This window comes from Chaetodon auriga, chromosome 21 (assembly GCF_051107435.1).
Source record: "Chaetodon auriga isolate fChaAug3 chromosome 21, fChaAug3.hap1, whole genome shotgun sequence".
Lineage (NCBI taxonomy): Eukaryota > Metazoa > Chordata > Actinopteri > Chaetodontiformes > Chaetodontidae > Chaetodon > Chaetodon auriga.
Window position 1 is genome coordinate 15,799,808 of NC_135094.1, and position 16,705 is coordinate 15,816,512.

A 16,705-nucleotide genomic window follows, 5' to 3' on the forward strand; every position below is an offset into this window, starting at 1 on the left:
TTTCAATGTAAATTTCAGCCATGGCTTCATGCCATCAGAAGTGATTTAAGAAGACAGGATTCCTCCTCAACTGCAGTATGCAGCTGTGGCCAGTAGGTAGAAGCATTTCCCAGCAAAAGAGAGGGTTTGAGCGTCTATCCTCGTGTAACCCTCACAGATTAATCAGTAAACTGGAGCATGAATGCGACCCAATACAAACCGAGCTGGCGCTGGCTCCCTAATCTCACTCTACTCTTTTTCTAATCTCACATGGAAATTAATAGAGCATTCACTTTCGTCATGAAGGGTCCGAGCATGTCTGCTAGCCTGTCCCCCTGTGATTGATTGTGGGAGTGCATAATAGTAATACGTATGTGTGGATGCATGTGTTTGTGCAGACGACTTGAGATACGCACTACTTAAAGCTGAATTAGCAGCATTCTTTGTAAAGCAGTTCATGTAACTTTGGGAGCGAAAGAGCTTGCTGTTGCGTATGTGTGTGCATGTGTGTATGACTCATGGTCAGCTGCAGCCCGCATATCTAGTTTATGAATCACCAGGTTGCACTCGGTAACCTTTCAACTGGCTAGTCGCCTCTGGGCACATACATAAATCATTTCATTTTAACACTCAATCCCACTGAATACCATCACATTCAGAAGTTTATTTTTACATCCCAGACACTGAGAAATAGCCATGAATGTTCCCCTCATCTTATTTTTCATTCCCATCCCAGAATACTATTGAATGTCCAGTATTTGCATAAATAATGTGAAAATAAAATGAAGTCAGCTGTAATACCTGAACATAAAGCAATTGAGAGAGTTTGAAAAGTAGTTAGCAAACTAGCAGAGAAGCCCAAACAGTATAGTGGATAAACAACTGAACTACCTGTGAATGAATGAATGAACAGTTCAAATAGTTGGGTAAATGTACCATACAGTGGACAAATGGTTGATAGCTTAAAGTAATGGATGAACACTTGAAATCTGTAGCTAAATCCAGACTAAGCACTAAATTGTAGAAATATTTGGCCAGAGGTGATGGGAAAATAGTGAATGTGAAATGGTTGAAGTCATAAATCACTCATAAAGATGTAGATAACTGCTGGAATAAATATTTGTAAGTGGTTGAAAAGTCCAGTTTTCAAGCTGAAGAAATATACATGGAAACTTGATCAAACTGACTTCAACATAGACAGTTCAGTTGTATGTATGCATGTCCAATTTAATGTCATGTGAGTGAGTGTGTTTTGAACACGCAGGGTAGTTGGAGGGGGTACTAGAGTTCATCTGACAGGGCTTTTCAGGGAGACATCAAACAGAAAAAGGTTTAGAGACATTGGCACAGCTAAGACAGTCAGCAATAAGCCAAGGTGGTGTTTATTGTTCATTGGCTATTTGTAGTCAGGAAGCAAGAAGTGGCAAGGTTGTGGGGGCTGTGGGCGGGGGGATCGCGTGACTCTCGTCCATATGCTTAGTAGGGTGTGTGTATATGCGCCTGATGATAATGTGCATGCATATGTGTTTGTGCATGCGTGTCTGTGACATACCCTCAAGGATTCTCCTCATTGTCACCGAGGGATTTGGGGTGAGGAGATGCGGACGTTGTTGTGTCTGTGTATGCATATGTGCATCTGCCTATATGAGTGCGTGTGTGTGTGTGTGTGTGTGTGTGTGTGTGTGTGTGTGTGTGTGTGTGTGTGTGTGTGTGAGAAAGGCAGAGTGGGTGTGACCAATTAGGGCAAATGGTGTGCAGAGCTGCAAAGAGTGGGGTATGAACAGTCACGCAACCTTGCATGGTATAGGATTATAGGTCTTGGTTTACACACACACACACACTCTCCCCCTCACAGATACAGCTGTCAACAAGCATCAAACACTTTGCTTACAATACAGTTGCCCTAAGCGGTCACTCCTCTCTTTTTATTGGATGTGCTCTTTTCATTGTTTTCACCCCTCTCCCAAGCTAACTTCTCTTTTCTCACCTCTCTGTTTTATCTCTCCACCTCTCTGTCTCTGTCTCTCTCTCTCTCGCTCTCGTTGTCTTTCTCACCCTTGCCCCTCTCCGCACAGAACAAGTGTCATACAGATGGCGTGATCGAAGGTTGCGTGCCTGCTGACGAATATTAAACATTTAAAGTCAGCCTCGTCCACCCTCCCCCCGCTTATTGTCACATCATCAGTCATGAAACGACTTTGAGACAAAAGCAAAGCACTCCTTTGGGGAAAAGTGAGAGAGAGAGATAGTACACCCTGTTTCGCATGAGTTAACGGTTACTCACTTATGAGGAGAATTGTGTGTGTGTATGTGAGATACAATGGATATGTAATTCATCTTATAGCGTTTGATCCCTGTCAGGCCACAGAAAAGAGCCACAGTTCTCCTTTGTCCAGGCTGTATCTAACAATACACTTAGTGGTGTGTATATTCCATTATACAGTCTAATAATCATTGTCCACAGTTTGAGTACAAGTTCAGTCAGCAAGGCAGTACTCGCATTTAAGTATTCCTTTACAGAAAACCTCCTTTAAAGAGCGTTTTGATGGTCAGAGCTATCAAACACTGTCCTTGGATTATTCATGGATTATCACTATATGAATCCGAATGAGTTCTGAACATCATTTAGCTTTTACTCCTCACTCCTGCACTATGTTTTCCTACTCTTTGCCAACTGGCAAATTTTCTGGCAGGATACACCTAACCTGTCACAACCAGTCCTGCAGTGCTGTATGCAAGCTCGGCATGCAGGCTGAAATACTTAGAAAGTCCCAGTTAAGATGAAGTACGTGTTAAGCCCCCGTTCAGTTGAAGGGACAAAAAAAAGCTGAACTCAGTGTTTCATCCCAGGACTGCGACTGGAGGAGGAAGTGGCATTTTATTTTGATGGTGCATGTTTTAATCCAAGAGGAAGAGAACAGTTCTTCTGTTCAACTGTCTGGGTCGGCTCACATGCATGCCGCCTTTGTAAAACTTGTTGCATAGTGACTCGACAACAAAATAACGTTGAGCAGAGGAATTAAAAAGGTTTATGGGAAGTGTAGTGAAGTGGAAGTGGGAGCTATAAATACTGGCTTTGAGGTTACCAATTATCTTTTGACAGTGAAATATTGATATGTTGTTCCACACACTGAGTGGCACATACATTAGACCAACGCGGACCTCCATTATTAATAATGTGCACATGAGTGATTTATGTGGTTTTTGATGCAGGATACTCTGAATTGCCTGTTATTGTACTGCATCCACTGTGTAAATCTAGTATATGAAAATACCACTCTCTGGTATCTTTTGCTTAGATTTGTTTTTTTCTGTTACTTCCCTTTTTATTATGTCTCGGAGGATAAAATCAATCAAAAAGCCTACTAAAATATAAAAACCTGATATCACGAACCTGTATTATATATTAATGTTGATCTTTGAACTAATAGTTTAATGACATAGTGCATATTATTTATTTAAATAGTTAAAGCTGTGAAGATCATAACAGGATTTCCTGTAATGTCATTAGTAGTCTGTTCACAAACAAACCTAAGATGTGGCTACGTGGTGATTTACAAGCATGCAAACGTATTTACACACATGCACAGACACACACACACACATTATCCCAATAAGTAAAATCCCCACGCTAACTGATCCTCGTGTATCCTGTAATTCCCTATAAGCTGACTGTGGGGAAACAAACACAAGCTTCTGGGAGGGATTAGCTGTGGAATCAGTGGGAGAGGCTTGTTTCTTCAGATCAGAGGGACCCGCTGCAGGTAACGGTCATCACAGATCAGGAGGTGACGACGGCACACAAGAAAATTACACAAAATCTGAATCCTGTCTCTGTTTGCCTGTTTGCTCGATCACCAAAGTTTTTTCTCATCTGAAGAAGTGTTTGGCAGTTCTGAGGTCAGAGGTCACACTCAATGAAGGCTGCACGGCTTTATTAAACAATAGATGTGGAAGCTAAACACGGATGCCCCAGAAGCTGCAACGTCCCTGCTTTGACTCTCACTGAGGACCTTTTGTGCCTCTTTGTTTCCTGTCTGCCTCGTCACCATCGGCTGTTCAAGTCTTTAAAAAAAGAAAAGTGGTGGCCCATTTAAGCAACATGTGTTCCAGTGATGCCTCGAACACTATGATGTGACCTGCATATCATGGCCATCTGTGGCTCCCCGTGGCCAAGTGCTCACACAATTGAATGATGGAAAATTATATCTTGATGTTACTCTTGGTGTTGTTTATATATATATAGTGGACCTAATAGCTTGAATTACAATAAATCAAAGGGCACTTGTTGAATGTGTGTGATTTTTGTTTTTGTATTAAAGCAAAAAAATATTTTTCTGATAATCTGCGATCTTGAATGTGGCCACTGTGCTGAACAGTGCTGCACAACAGAGCACTGTTCCTGCAGTGGCTATTCCTGTGTAAAGTCAGTTATTTTTCTTATTTTAATGCATAGTTTCCGTGTTCCAGCTTTATAATCGTTCATCACCCACTGTTTGGCACACTGCATTTTACGGAAAGCGTGGGTGACCATTTACTGATCAAAGACCTGATTCTCTCCACACAGCGCGGCCTTTATGTGACTGATTTTTGGATAAGGGTTCAAAAAATGCCTCTTACTGTAATCCAACCGGTGTGATTTTGAAATGACACCGCTGATCAGAGGGAGGAACTTTGAATAAAGGAGACAGTAAATGTTCAGGGATCTTAACCCTGATGTGCCAAGTGAATACAATTAACTACCAAGCAGGATGGACTCCAGCCCTACTGGGAATCCTGAGGACCAGGATTTAACCACAGCTTTTAGGTTACATCTCTTTCTCTTCATGTTCCCTGGCTCTGTTCTTGCCCTCTACCTCTCTGTGGATGCCAACACTCCCCTGGCTCTAGCCCCTGTCTCAGACAGCGGTGAGAGACTGGTGTTAAGTTTCCCAGATCGTGTGAAGGCGCTGTCATGCCAACTTTACAGCACATTAATCATACAGCCAATGTGGCTACAGATACAGTACTCTGTATCCTGTTCTGCTGTGCATTTATTATTAATAAAGACACAAATCTGAAGGATGAAACCACATTTGGTATACGTGAAAAATTCAGAAGCTACTAAATCGACAAGGATGTTAACTGAACAACAGAATTTGGCCTTTTTTTATTTTGGAAAAATTTTATAAGACCAAGAAACCTTTCGGTTAGTGGAGTGACCATGTTGGACATCATTTCATAATATTTCAGTGAGCTCTTTGTTAAAATTGACTCTGGTGTATCAGATGTATTTTTATACTATAACAAAATCCACAAAGAACCATTCACTACATTTATTGCAAGATTTTAATGATTAATAGAAATGCTTGCATTTACATTTGTGTATATTCATATTCCAAATATCTAATTATCTGTAATATGATTACTGTGGATGTGTGTTTCATTTTTATTTTTACGATGGTCCTGAATGTCATCGCATGTGACATGTTGATATGTTACTCATCCACCAAGCTGGCAGTAATCTGATGCTTTATTTCTTATCTACAGCAGAAGAAGAACACTTCACGCAGATGTTCCATATAAAGAAGAGTCTTTTAATAGATAAGTCCCATTTGCAAAAACACGTAGAAACATTGGAAGACACTGCATATGTACACTGTGTTCGCTACCTTGCAGCTACCTCCTCCATGAGACAAGTCTTTTTTTTTTTTTAACAATTATCAAAAAAGATAGGAAGAAAAAAAAGCCACATTTATTTACCTTAGTGAAACAGAAAAGCCTTCAAAACTGTAGTCTTTAAATTATGCACTTTTGCCTTTCACAATAAATACGAATCATCAAACATTTATTGAAACACAAAGAGAAAAAGACAAATTCAAAACAGTGACACCATGTACAGTTGTGCGTGTCGACTCAAAAACTTGTCTGGCTAGGCTGAACTTCAACTGAACTACTCCCAGTAGTGCAATTTAGAAACTACTACAGTAGCTTCACAGAACTGAGACTCTGACATTGAATCAATTTGGTGCTTTTAGTTCATTTGTGCAAAAATACTGATTGTGAAGACAATGTCTGATGTTTTCGGACTGAAAAGACAACATGAAAAGTGTATATTCATTTCAAAGGAAATGTGTCGCATCTGCGGTGAGACAGGCTGGTTGAAATGCTGATCTTGCCATAAACACTAATCCACACTGTACAACATTAGCTTTGACATAAAATGACATAAATTAATATTATTTGTACGTCAACAGGAGTTTCATGACATAAAATTACAAAGTTATTGTGCGCATCGAAAGAAGAATCAACATTGAACCTTGTAACAATAGACAGCCTTCTTTTCCTTCAGTTCAAACTAACACTAAGCCTTCAACTGATAATTAATACGTCATTTCACTGGTCATCTTTCTTATGTCCCTCTTCATTTTAGACCTGCAATTAAAAGGCAGTGTGAACTGAGCTGAGTTGTTGTCACCTTACATATCAATTTAATGCTGGTACATGCTTATTGTGACTTGCTTTTAAATCAGTTTTGCAATCAACATCCTTGTATTTTTTTATTGGGCACCCTGAATTTCACCTTCTCTTTTATCGCTTCCACAAGGAGGTCAGAGACAAGGAGCAGGGTCAGCACCTGCAGGACTTGTTAGGATTCAGTACCTTGGTCTAGGATGCTTCAGCAGGACACGTTTGAACCACAGGTTTGTGGTTAAGGGTTGTTTCCCTCCTTACTGCTCCCCTTATGTAATGCCCGTACAGAATATGTGTAATCAGGCTACTTTTAGCAGAATAAACAAATGTAGTGATTAGACTGAAAGCTTTGGCCATACCAATTATTTCACATGTTTTGATGCATTAACTACAAATTGCAAGTTTGAAAAAACTGTCCTCAATAGTGTGTTCAAGGATACTCTGAGGAAAGCATTGCATTGTAAGCTACACTTGGAAAATCAAATTCAGAGCACAAATATTGAGTAAACAGGGATGTTGTAAGTCATTGAATGCAAGTGTTTGTGATGAATGCCTTCAAAGCAGAGCCTGTTGCAAGCGTGTTATCTGGCGACAGTTATGTAGCCTCGACCAAATTTTATTTTTTTTTTCCTGCAATTGATGAAGATTCAAGTCTGCAAGTTGATTTAATACAAGTCTAAAATGCATAGCGACCAGCAGTTTCCATTCCTACATCTCTGGAGGCAGCAATGAAAAAGGTAGGCCATTTATAGTTAAAGCATTGAAACATGCAAAACCACCATCAAGGCAGATTATCCTTGACTCCTAAGTGTGCTCTCAAGATCAGCCATCTCCCTTAACACAGTAAGCCCAGCAGAAGGTGTAAGTCATCATCCTGTGTACAAAGTTAAAAAAGTATCTTTTTACAGCAAAATCTTTGTTCCTCCCACAAAAGTCAGGTGTACACAACACATAAAACAAAATGAAATTGTGTTTCTAGACATTATTTGTCTCATTGTCACTAAATCCAAAAGTGCTTGGAACCAACTATAAAATGTATTCCTTTAAAAACTAAATCATCTATCCACAAACTGGATTAAAAGTATTATTTTTTTGATTGTCACAACACTAACACTAGAACCTGAGCCTTGTTTGTGACCTCTTGGTCAAACAGAAGAAGTGATTTGAATGTTGACATCCTGGGAATCCTCGTAAGCAAAGACTGCCTTTTTGTAATGCTGGTGCATGTGGCGCAAAAATACTAAGTACTTTTAATGCACACTGATCGTATGTGTGAATGGTGGGGTGGGGGTTGGGGTGGTGCTGATGTGTTTGCACCAATCACTTTACGGCATATAAATGTAGGGACTGGACTTGTGGTGGCCTGTGCTCATCACACATGGCATAACGTTTCTTGGACCAGCCATCATGGACTGACTTATGTCGTGAGCGTTCTCGGACCATGGTGGAGAGTCCATGGGCTCCCGCTTGATTGAATGGATCAGGCCGTGACCTTTGAACTCATAAGTGCCGTGCTTGTTGTAGTCCGGGTGCATGTAGGCCTTGTGAGGGTCTTGTGGATAGACGTGTGAGTCCATGAGGTTGATAGATTGGTTGCTGCATAGAGAGTCTGAGTGGGAGAGTCTCTGAGGACTGAACTGGCTGTTGTCATTGTTATTGCCCAAGTCTTTGTCACATTTTAACAGACGTCCGGTTGTGCTGTCGCTGTTGTTCACTGCATAGTTCTGGTAGTTGCCGTTGTTGTACGGTGGGCTGATTCCTGCTTTGCCTCGCTGACAGGGTGAGTACTGCTGATCGTAGTAATCTGCCTCTGATTTGAGATGGAGGCCTGAGGTCTGGTCGTATACCCCGTTACCATAGCGACGGTCCATGGCGTCAGGGTCGCGGCAAGCCCAGGGTCGCCCGTAGGCATCGCAGCCATTCTCAGAGTCTGAGTCGTGCTCTACCTTGATGGGTGGCATCTCGGGCATCAGATGACCATCGTAGCATTCTCCATAGCCATTCTCGTTCTTCACCAAGTCCACGCAGTAGGCATCTGGATCTGTGGGAATCTGGACGTTCCCATAGAGCTTGGAGACAAACACCTCGCCACCTCGGCCGCTGTGGCAGCTGGGGGAAAGGCGGTATGGCTTCCCGTACTGGCCAGCCTTGTTCAAGCGGTTAGAGGGGATGTAACCGACACCCTGGCCTGCCCTAAGGGGACCTGAGTTTGGCCGCAGAGGCCAGCCACCGCCCAGGCCTGGGCTGACACCTTTATGGGGAGCCATGGAGGACTTGCAGTAGTTGAGGGGTTCCTCCTGGTTGTAGTAACCATCAGGGCGGTACTTGAGGTTGTCTTTGGAGAGCGGGGTCCAAGGAGTGTGGTGACCTCGCTGGGTAGCCCCAGGAGTGGGACAGGAGAGGAGGAGAGGGTCTGCAATGTCACCCATTCCTCCACTGAAGGTGTGCCTCCGGAGGTGTTCCCCTCGCTTACTGTGAGGTACAGGGAAGGCATGAGAGAGGGATCAGAAAAGGACAATGAGATCATTAGTCATGAAATCAATCAGTGTTGATTACACAAAGCTTCTGTAGTCCTTCAGGACATTCAAAAAGAGGACTCTTAAAATATCACTGGTCCACCCAGATATCCATATGGGTCCACAAACTGAATGTTTTTCTACTGATTGATGAATGACTCAAAGAACAAATATCTAGCTTTGGTTCACTTAGGTTCATGAGAGAATCGTTCCAAAAGTGACTCATCTTTTCCAGGATTCATCTCATCTGAAAATTGAGAACAGAGTCAACATCCAGCACCCAAAGATCAATGACGGCCAACACTCCAAGTTTATAGGCAGTACAGTGCTGTATTTGTCTGTGTTTGTCTTTTTTTGTTTTTTTTTTCTGACTTCCTGATTTGGGATAATTGAATTTGTTATGCGGTGAACATCATGATCAATCAATGGAGAATACATTTCTAAGCACGCAGTTCATTTGTTGATTAATATGTAAGTGAAAGCTTTCAAGATAGCTAACACCAGAAAGGGCTCAAGATTATTAAACATGAGGACAGACTTTACCCATTTACACATGTAAAAATAATAGGAATTGAGTCCAATTTCACAATCTGTATTGAGTTGAATTCTGTGGATTTGCTTATACCAGAATATATCCCATTGAAATGCAAAATATTTCAACTATTAATCCATCACTGGTGTCAGTTAATGCTGGCCATTTTTCATGCCATCTGAAGATTATTTTAGAAGAAAGTTTCAGCTGCAAAAATCATATTTTTCTTTTGCTTAAATAAGCAAAGATTTGTTCACACATGTATTTCCATCACTATATATTGCATAATGTGTATTCCCTTATTATGAAACAAGGCCAATTCCAACCATTGGTTATCATGACAGATTTGAATTTAAATTTTACTTTTCCCCTGTTCAACTTGTTCAATAAACACTGTAATGATAAGATAAGAACAGCAGCTAAGGCTTTGGATTAGTGTTATTGGATTAGAGTAATATTAGAGTAGAGAATTGGAAGTGAGTATATATATAAAGTACTGAATGTTCGGTGGTGATATGTCCTCAGTAAAATCACTTTTATGATGTAAAGCTTTTAGGATCTAAAGTTAAATGCGGCACATGTGGAGAAACTCATTTCTATTGGTGGATAGTATCTCTTGATGCTGACTACACATGGGAGGTATTTTGTGTCTATTCAACAACATTACAAATATAAAGATTTTCAAGCACTGCCCACTGCATAAGTTAAGACAGACTTCATATTAGCGAACCGACAGTGTTTTTCCTTCAAATTCCTGTACAGCACATGGCAGTGTTCTCATACTAAAGACTCAGCCCTCAACCGATAAGCTTCATGGCCTCCTAATCCAAGCAGCCAGCATGCTGTCCTCTTCTAAGTAATTGGTATTTTTGTAAAGAAAACTAACATCGTCCACGCTGCTGTGGATGATGCTGAAAAGGAATGAACAGCAGAGGGGGTGGGAGGGCTCTGCTGCCTGACTACAGCTCAACTCTTGGCCTCTCAGTCTCCCAAAACAGTTAATGATGCATGAAGCACAGAGGGCCCTATCCAAACTCAGACATATATTTACTCCTAATTGGCCACAGGTAAGGCGTCCAGCACTCATTTGGTTTGGTGTCAGAGCCTGCTGGGTGAGGAAAGGGCTTATGTTTGTGTTGGTAACTGGGTCTCAGGGCAAATGCTTATGTGTCCATAAAGCTGTTGCTGGGTAATAAACCGGTATCTCTAGAAAATAAACTGAAAAATGAATAAATAGCACATGTGGACTGATGCCCATGTCATTTTTCATCACTCTAGCACAGCTTTCTTGAAATGCTGCCTCATGGCTCTCAGTCAAGGCAGTCGCTAACAATGTTTTTATATATAAACTGTACTAAACCAAAGTAAACATAACATCTATGAATTATGAGGTCATCTCTGTGCTGACCGGTGACAATGTGCATTATAACTGATAATGTAGCAGCTGTGGCCTTTCAAGGTTTAAGCTTTGACCTTTACTTCTAGCTCCCCCATCAGGCAAATCAATGTAATCTCTAGAGGCCATAACAAGCTGCCACAATGCATCAGACCTCAAAATTGGAGCAATGGTGTCTGAGACATCAAGTCTGTGTTAAAAGGTTTGACCTTTAATTGCAGGATAGCACCCCCATTAAACTATCTTCAGACACTGTGAATCGACATCATCCTTTCAACTTCAGTGAAACTTGCAAGGATGCTGCTGATGTTTGAGGTTTCATTCTTTCTTACCCATGCTCCAGTGAAGGGATAATCCCTCCTCCTCCTCCTCCTCCTCCCTTATTCTTTCCCCGCATTAGCATGTTCTTCATTTTCATCTCAGTGATGGAGGGCAGCAGGAGGGGTACACCTATGCAGAATAGAGCCAGCTGGGGAGGCATCAGAGCCCCGGAGGCTGACTTCTTTTTCTGACCCTGGAGGAACTTCAGTCGACCCTGGAACTGCATAGTCTGGGAGAGGAGAGAGCGGAAATGACTAGTTTGAACATATTCAATGGTCTATATATCTCAACTCTTCAGAAAATCTGTCTGTCCATGTCCACTCATAGATTAATGTAGAACAGAAATAGCAGCAAGCTTTCATCTTGGACATTACAAAGTAGCTCTCAGAGCTGAAACTCAAGCTCAGAGCTTTCTGCTTTCAAATGGGAAATCATCTGCGGTGAAATTAAAGCTGCGCAACTGGGAGGAGGGAACAACAGCCTGCTATGACATTTGAATGTGCTGCTGATTGTGAACACTCATTCAGACATTTGGTGAGAGGTTTCAGGACATGTAAAATAAACAAAGGGAACTGAACATATTTATACACCAATTAATTTGGAACCAGCTGATGTCCCTGACAACACGAACTCGTTGACCTGCAAAGCAATTAGCTACTGCTGTGAGCAGCTCTTTCAAACATGACTCTTGCAAAGACTCGGAGACTGACTGACCTGGAAAACCAGCATCATCATCACTACCATCTGACACCAGACGCCTCACCAAAGAGAAGCAGTTGCAGTCAATGTAGAGGTTAGTGTGATATATGCGTTCAATAATTTAGTATGGCTCTTGAAGGATGTTATAAAAATTGCAATGGCCCTTGATAGGAAAAGATTCTGCACCCCCTGAAAAATAAATAACCATACATACACCAGTGACCAAATTGCCCACATTGGTATTTAAACAAGACTCGGAGTCTACAGCCACGCTAGCAGCTCTGTGAGGCTGTTCGCACTCAGAGCAGTGTCCTGAGCTAAATGCTAACATCACTAGGCAAACTTGCGCACTGTTACAATGCGAACATGCTCATGTTTAGCAGTTTAGAAGGTAATGTGGAGGTAGTACACCAGGTTCACTATCTTGGTTTATCCTGCCAATGTTGGCTACTTAGCACTAAACACGAAGTGCAGTTGAGATTGATGGAAATTTTATTAGCTGCTGTAATATTTCAGTCTGGACCAACCAGCCAACATTGTCACCCATAAAGCCTGTGTACTGTGGCGAGCGAGTATGCCCAATAAAGCTAATTTAATTAAATTTTTTGTGGGGGGAGATTTTCAGGGCTTTTTATCTTTCTAGCAGATTGAGTACTGTACATTACATTACAATTTGTGTGCCTTTACTGCAATTATGTTGACTGATGAGGAAAGCATCTTAGCAATATTTGCACACTAATTGGCTACAAATGCTTCCAGTATCTAGAATTTCTGTTGCACAGCCAAAGTTAGTGCAACCAGAGCAGACTTGGTGACAGTGAACTCTGTTGACCCTGATGAAATGGTCCAAACCCATATTCTATGTTGCTCTGTCATCAGGGCCTCAAGCTTTTCCACTGCCGTTCTCCAAACCACTCTAGTCACAGCCATGAGGGATGAACCAGGCTCCTATTCTGCTGCTGCATCGAGGCACCCAATTACCTCATAATGCCTTGCAATACAACTATAAATAACTGTACACACTACAATTAAAAATGAAGTTTTGCTGTATCAAAGGGGTCATAATACTTTTTATAGGCCTGGGTCTTCTCCCAGAAAGCGGGCAACATTTACCCCATGTTTAATTTTCATTGCAGTATTCTGCACTTTTTGGTTTTGCGTAAACTTTAATGCACTGAAAACTGAAGTCGCTGTTCACTTTAGCTGGCAGCTGGGTTCAGACCACTCACCAAGAATCCAGAGGTGCTGTCCAACAGGCATCGGACTCGGGCAATGAAACATCTGTTGAGAAAGCAGGAGAGCTCAGGAGGAATTCCCCCGGCCTCGGGAGAATGGAACAGGCTGCTCACTACAAAGTCCTCACCTGAGATGTAGCAGAGAGAAGAAAAACGATTTAGTTTGAACTACAGTTTGTGAGCCAAATACATGAATTCCAAAATGACATTGATATTTAGAGAAGTGGATCCACTCTTATGGGATAACTGAGGGCAAAGAAGAAGAAGATTCAAAGATCAAAAGATAATATTGGTTGGTCATTGGTTGGCCAGTGATGATATAATAACACTCGATCTTTGGATGTACTGATGATGGATGTAATGTAAACCCATGTTTAAAGAAGATTTCTGACAGACTATGCTCCAATTTTGCTGATCTGATTTCAATAAGCACAAATTTGGATGCCTCTCCTTTAACTTTCACATTTATCTCAGGGTTTCTGGCAGTGTGTCAGTCACTATACTGGTGACATACAATAGGTCTGTCTCAAAAGCAGCCAGCAGAACTTGTCACTTGAAAGTCTGTCATGAACTTTATAACCAAAGAGTTTGCCCAAGGAGACTGCTTCCTCCTTCCTAGGGTAACTACCCACCGGACCCTGCAGCTAGGTTGTCCTGGTGTGCTGACGTCCCCTGGTGCTGTGGAGGACACATGGCCCAGTGGAGCTGCCGTTTGAACTCCTGACGGTCGTCTATGTGGATGTAGTCAAACACATTTTGGTGCATCACGTCAGTCTGTGGGGAAAATTGAGTAGATTTTGTTAAGTTTGCCAGGAAAATTTGTTCAACAAAATATTGTATCCAGTCATCAACTGTCAGTAGTCCTGACAGTCACCCAGAGACATTTCAAGTTTTCGACTCCATTTTTTCATCATGCCATCACCTACAAGTCTCAAGAAACATGAGATTGTACGTTCACAGCACTGTCCGCAGACTGACTTTGGACCAGTGTGTTTAGCTGCCATCAGTGCTGCTAGTAGCTGCAGTTTGGAGGAGAGATTTCTGTTGTTGCTGCTCAGATACACTCAGCCTGCCTCAGGATTCCCAGGGCACGTGCTAACTTCCCCCATCACACACACAAGGGCCATACTGTACACACAAAGTCAAAGGAAGTCACAGAAACATACTGTGCATGCATGCTATTACTACAGCTATACAGTATGTCTGCACATACACATACTGGGGCATTTACCCAGTACAGTAACAGTCTACGGGCAGCTGTAGGGCCAGCGAGGGCAGCTGTGTTTGTCAAACATCGCGTGACACCAGCTCCCGAACAGCGGTCCAGCCCAGCTTACCCTCCCCATCCACACACACACACACACACACATCAGGCGAGTCGGGTTCCAGCTCACTCTCGTCATGCCTCTTTCTCTTTTCCAGCAATAGCTTTGCTTTCTGTCATTCCATGACAGATTCCTCACTAAAATGTTCAACCTTCTTCTCTTCCCCCTCTCCCTCCTCCCTGCACTCTCTCCATAATTTCCACACTGGTGGCACGCGAGGGTTTTTGATCGCCTGCCTCTGAAAACACAATCTGTTCCCACTGTCTTCGGCGGGCGCTTCGTCCTGTGGTTTGGTTCCCTACCGGCAGTCAGGCAGACAGACGGATCGAGTGACTATTGTTTATGTTTCTCGTAAAAAACACAGAGAGGAAAAGAGGAGGAAGAAAAAGAAGAATAAGTGATATTTTCGCTGACCTTCAAAGGCTAACTGCCCCAGTAACAAATGGGATCAAAGGCCAGTGGAGGTTTTCTGCTCTTCTCCAGGGCTTTCTTGTGGTGCTACTTAGTGAAGCGTTCTCTTTTCTTTTTCTCTTCTGTGGTATATTAAGGATAAGTGTCCTTCTACAATTGTGGGCTCAAAATTATGTGACATGTTGTCAAGGCCTTACAGGCAAACTATGTGACTTAAAAACAACCGATAGCTCCTTTGCGAGCATTGAACATGTGGGAAAGGCTCAGAGAATGTTTTGATCACAGTTTTAGTTAAAGAAAGGCTTTCATTTTCTTTATGTACTGCAAGGACAGACTGTTCACTGTAAACAACACATGCATCCTGTGGTTTCTCATATAGAACGGCATGCATTCGAATATATGTTGTTCTCAGAATTGACTGGTACAAAGAACTGCATCTTGTGTAAACAGTGATTTTCTGCCTATGGTGATCATGAATCACCTTATCACACAACATGCTTTGGCTGCTTTGCATGCTGGGAACCAGTGCTGCCTGTCAATGCATTGTCTCTTTCTCTTAAGCAAGTAAAGTGAGTTTTTGTATTTGTCAAATTCAACATGTTGATGTGGAGTGGCTGGTGTGATGAACAAGTCATGTCTTACATACTCTTACTGCCACGTTCTGTATACACAAAGGGCCTCTTGTGGTTGTATTGGCATGAATTGGTCCATTTGAATTTTGTGAAATGGTTTTGCGTTCACAGATCTGTTAGCATAGCCATGGACTAAGTCTCATTTATTGTAAATATACTGAACAGTGTTCTGTCTTAGTTTACATCCAACATTACATCAGGCAGCATGAAATGTGGCATACATAACCTGACAAAGGATCCTTTTCTTGAGAAAGAGTTCACTTTTCTTACTTGAATGGAAATGTAGGAAAATGTAAGACATCCCACATTAAAAACTGTTGACTGACCTCTTAACACAAATGTCCATGTGCACATTATATGCACCTTACAGTTTTAATTTCCTTTGTCTGCCTTTACTGGCTCCCCTGCCACCCTGCACACATACTGTGGAAGGATCTTTCAGACCGCTTTGGTTTTCATGTCGATTTCATGGCGCTGGGTTACTGCCCCCGTCTGCTTGTAAGCCAAGTGGGAGCACTGTAGCAGAAGAATTTTTACCCCAAAGTGTTAGTGTGTGTGTGTGTGTGTGTGTGTGTGTGTGTGTGTGTGTGTGTGTGTGTGTGTGTGCGTGTGTGTGTGTAAGCAGGCACGAGGGCAAAGGAGGGATTTTAACAGTGAAAAGCACTTTATTCATGGTTTTGAAGGAGAGGGATGATTTCAGCATCGCAGGACAGGCAAGCCTGTGTTGATACCATCCATAATTAATGACTGGCTGGGTCTAGCTGCCAGAGAGGAAGGAAGCTAAACCGTTGGTGACTTATCAGGGCCCGCACACACACAGACACACACATACGCACATGCAGACACCCACAGAGAGTATCTCAGGGTGAAACGGAGGACTTCACCTTCCTGTGGCCTCTTAGCTGTGACTTAGTGGGATCACTCTGCCCTCTAGATAGAGTTATCAGGCAGCAGGGAGGCAGACTGAAAGAGAGACTTTTACTCTGGCTCATTAACCGTAACATGAAGAGGAAAGAAAGTAGAAAGGGATGGAAGAGAACAGAAAAGGCTTGGCTGAGGGTGAAAAGGGCAAAGGTGAACTTGCTGAATAACGGCAGAGATCTCTGACACTTGTTGAGTGAAAACCTTGAGCAGGTCTATGTGAGGGGCTGCTAGGTTGGATTTATTAGCCTACCTGTGATAAAGGGATAGCTGCACACCTCCAAT

The 16,705-nt window shown here is 42.2% G+C and overlaps 1 protein-coding gene across 1 annotated transcript in view; it reads right to left on the bottom strand.

Annotated features, from left to right (window-relative positions):
• Nucleotides 1-5,631: 5,631 nt before the first annotated feature.
• The window catches only part of LOC143314548 (uncharacterized), a 67,740-nt gene continuing 56,666 nt past the window's right edge, over nucleotides 5,632-16,705 (bottom strand). The window contains exons 6-9 of the mRNA XM_076721610.1: nucleotides 13,764-13,905; nucleotides 13,126-13,259; nucleotides 11,209-11,426; nucleotides 5,632-8,904 (exon numbers count right to left, since the gene is read on the bottom strand). Coding sequence (XP_076577725.1) covers nucleotides 7,758-8,904; nucleotides 11,209-11,426; nucleotides 13,126-13,259; nucleotides 13,764-13,905 — 1,641 coding nt within the window. The 3' untranslated portion in view covers nucleotides 5,632-7,757. The remainder of the gene's footprint in view (nucleotides 8,905-11,208; nucleotides 11,427-13,125; nucleotides 13,260-13,763; nucleotides 13,906-16,705) is intronic.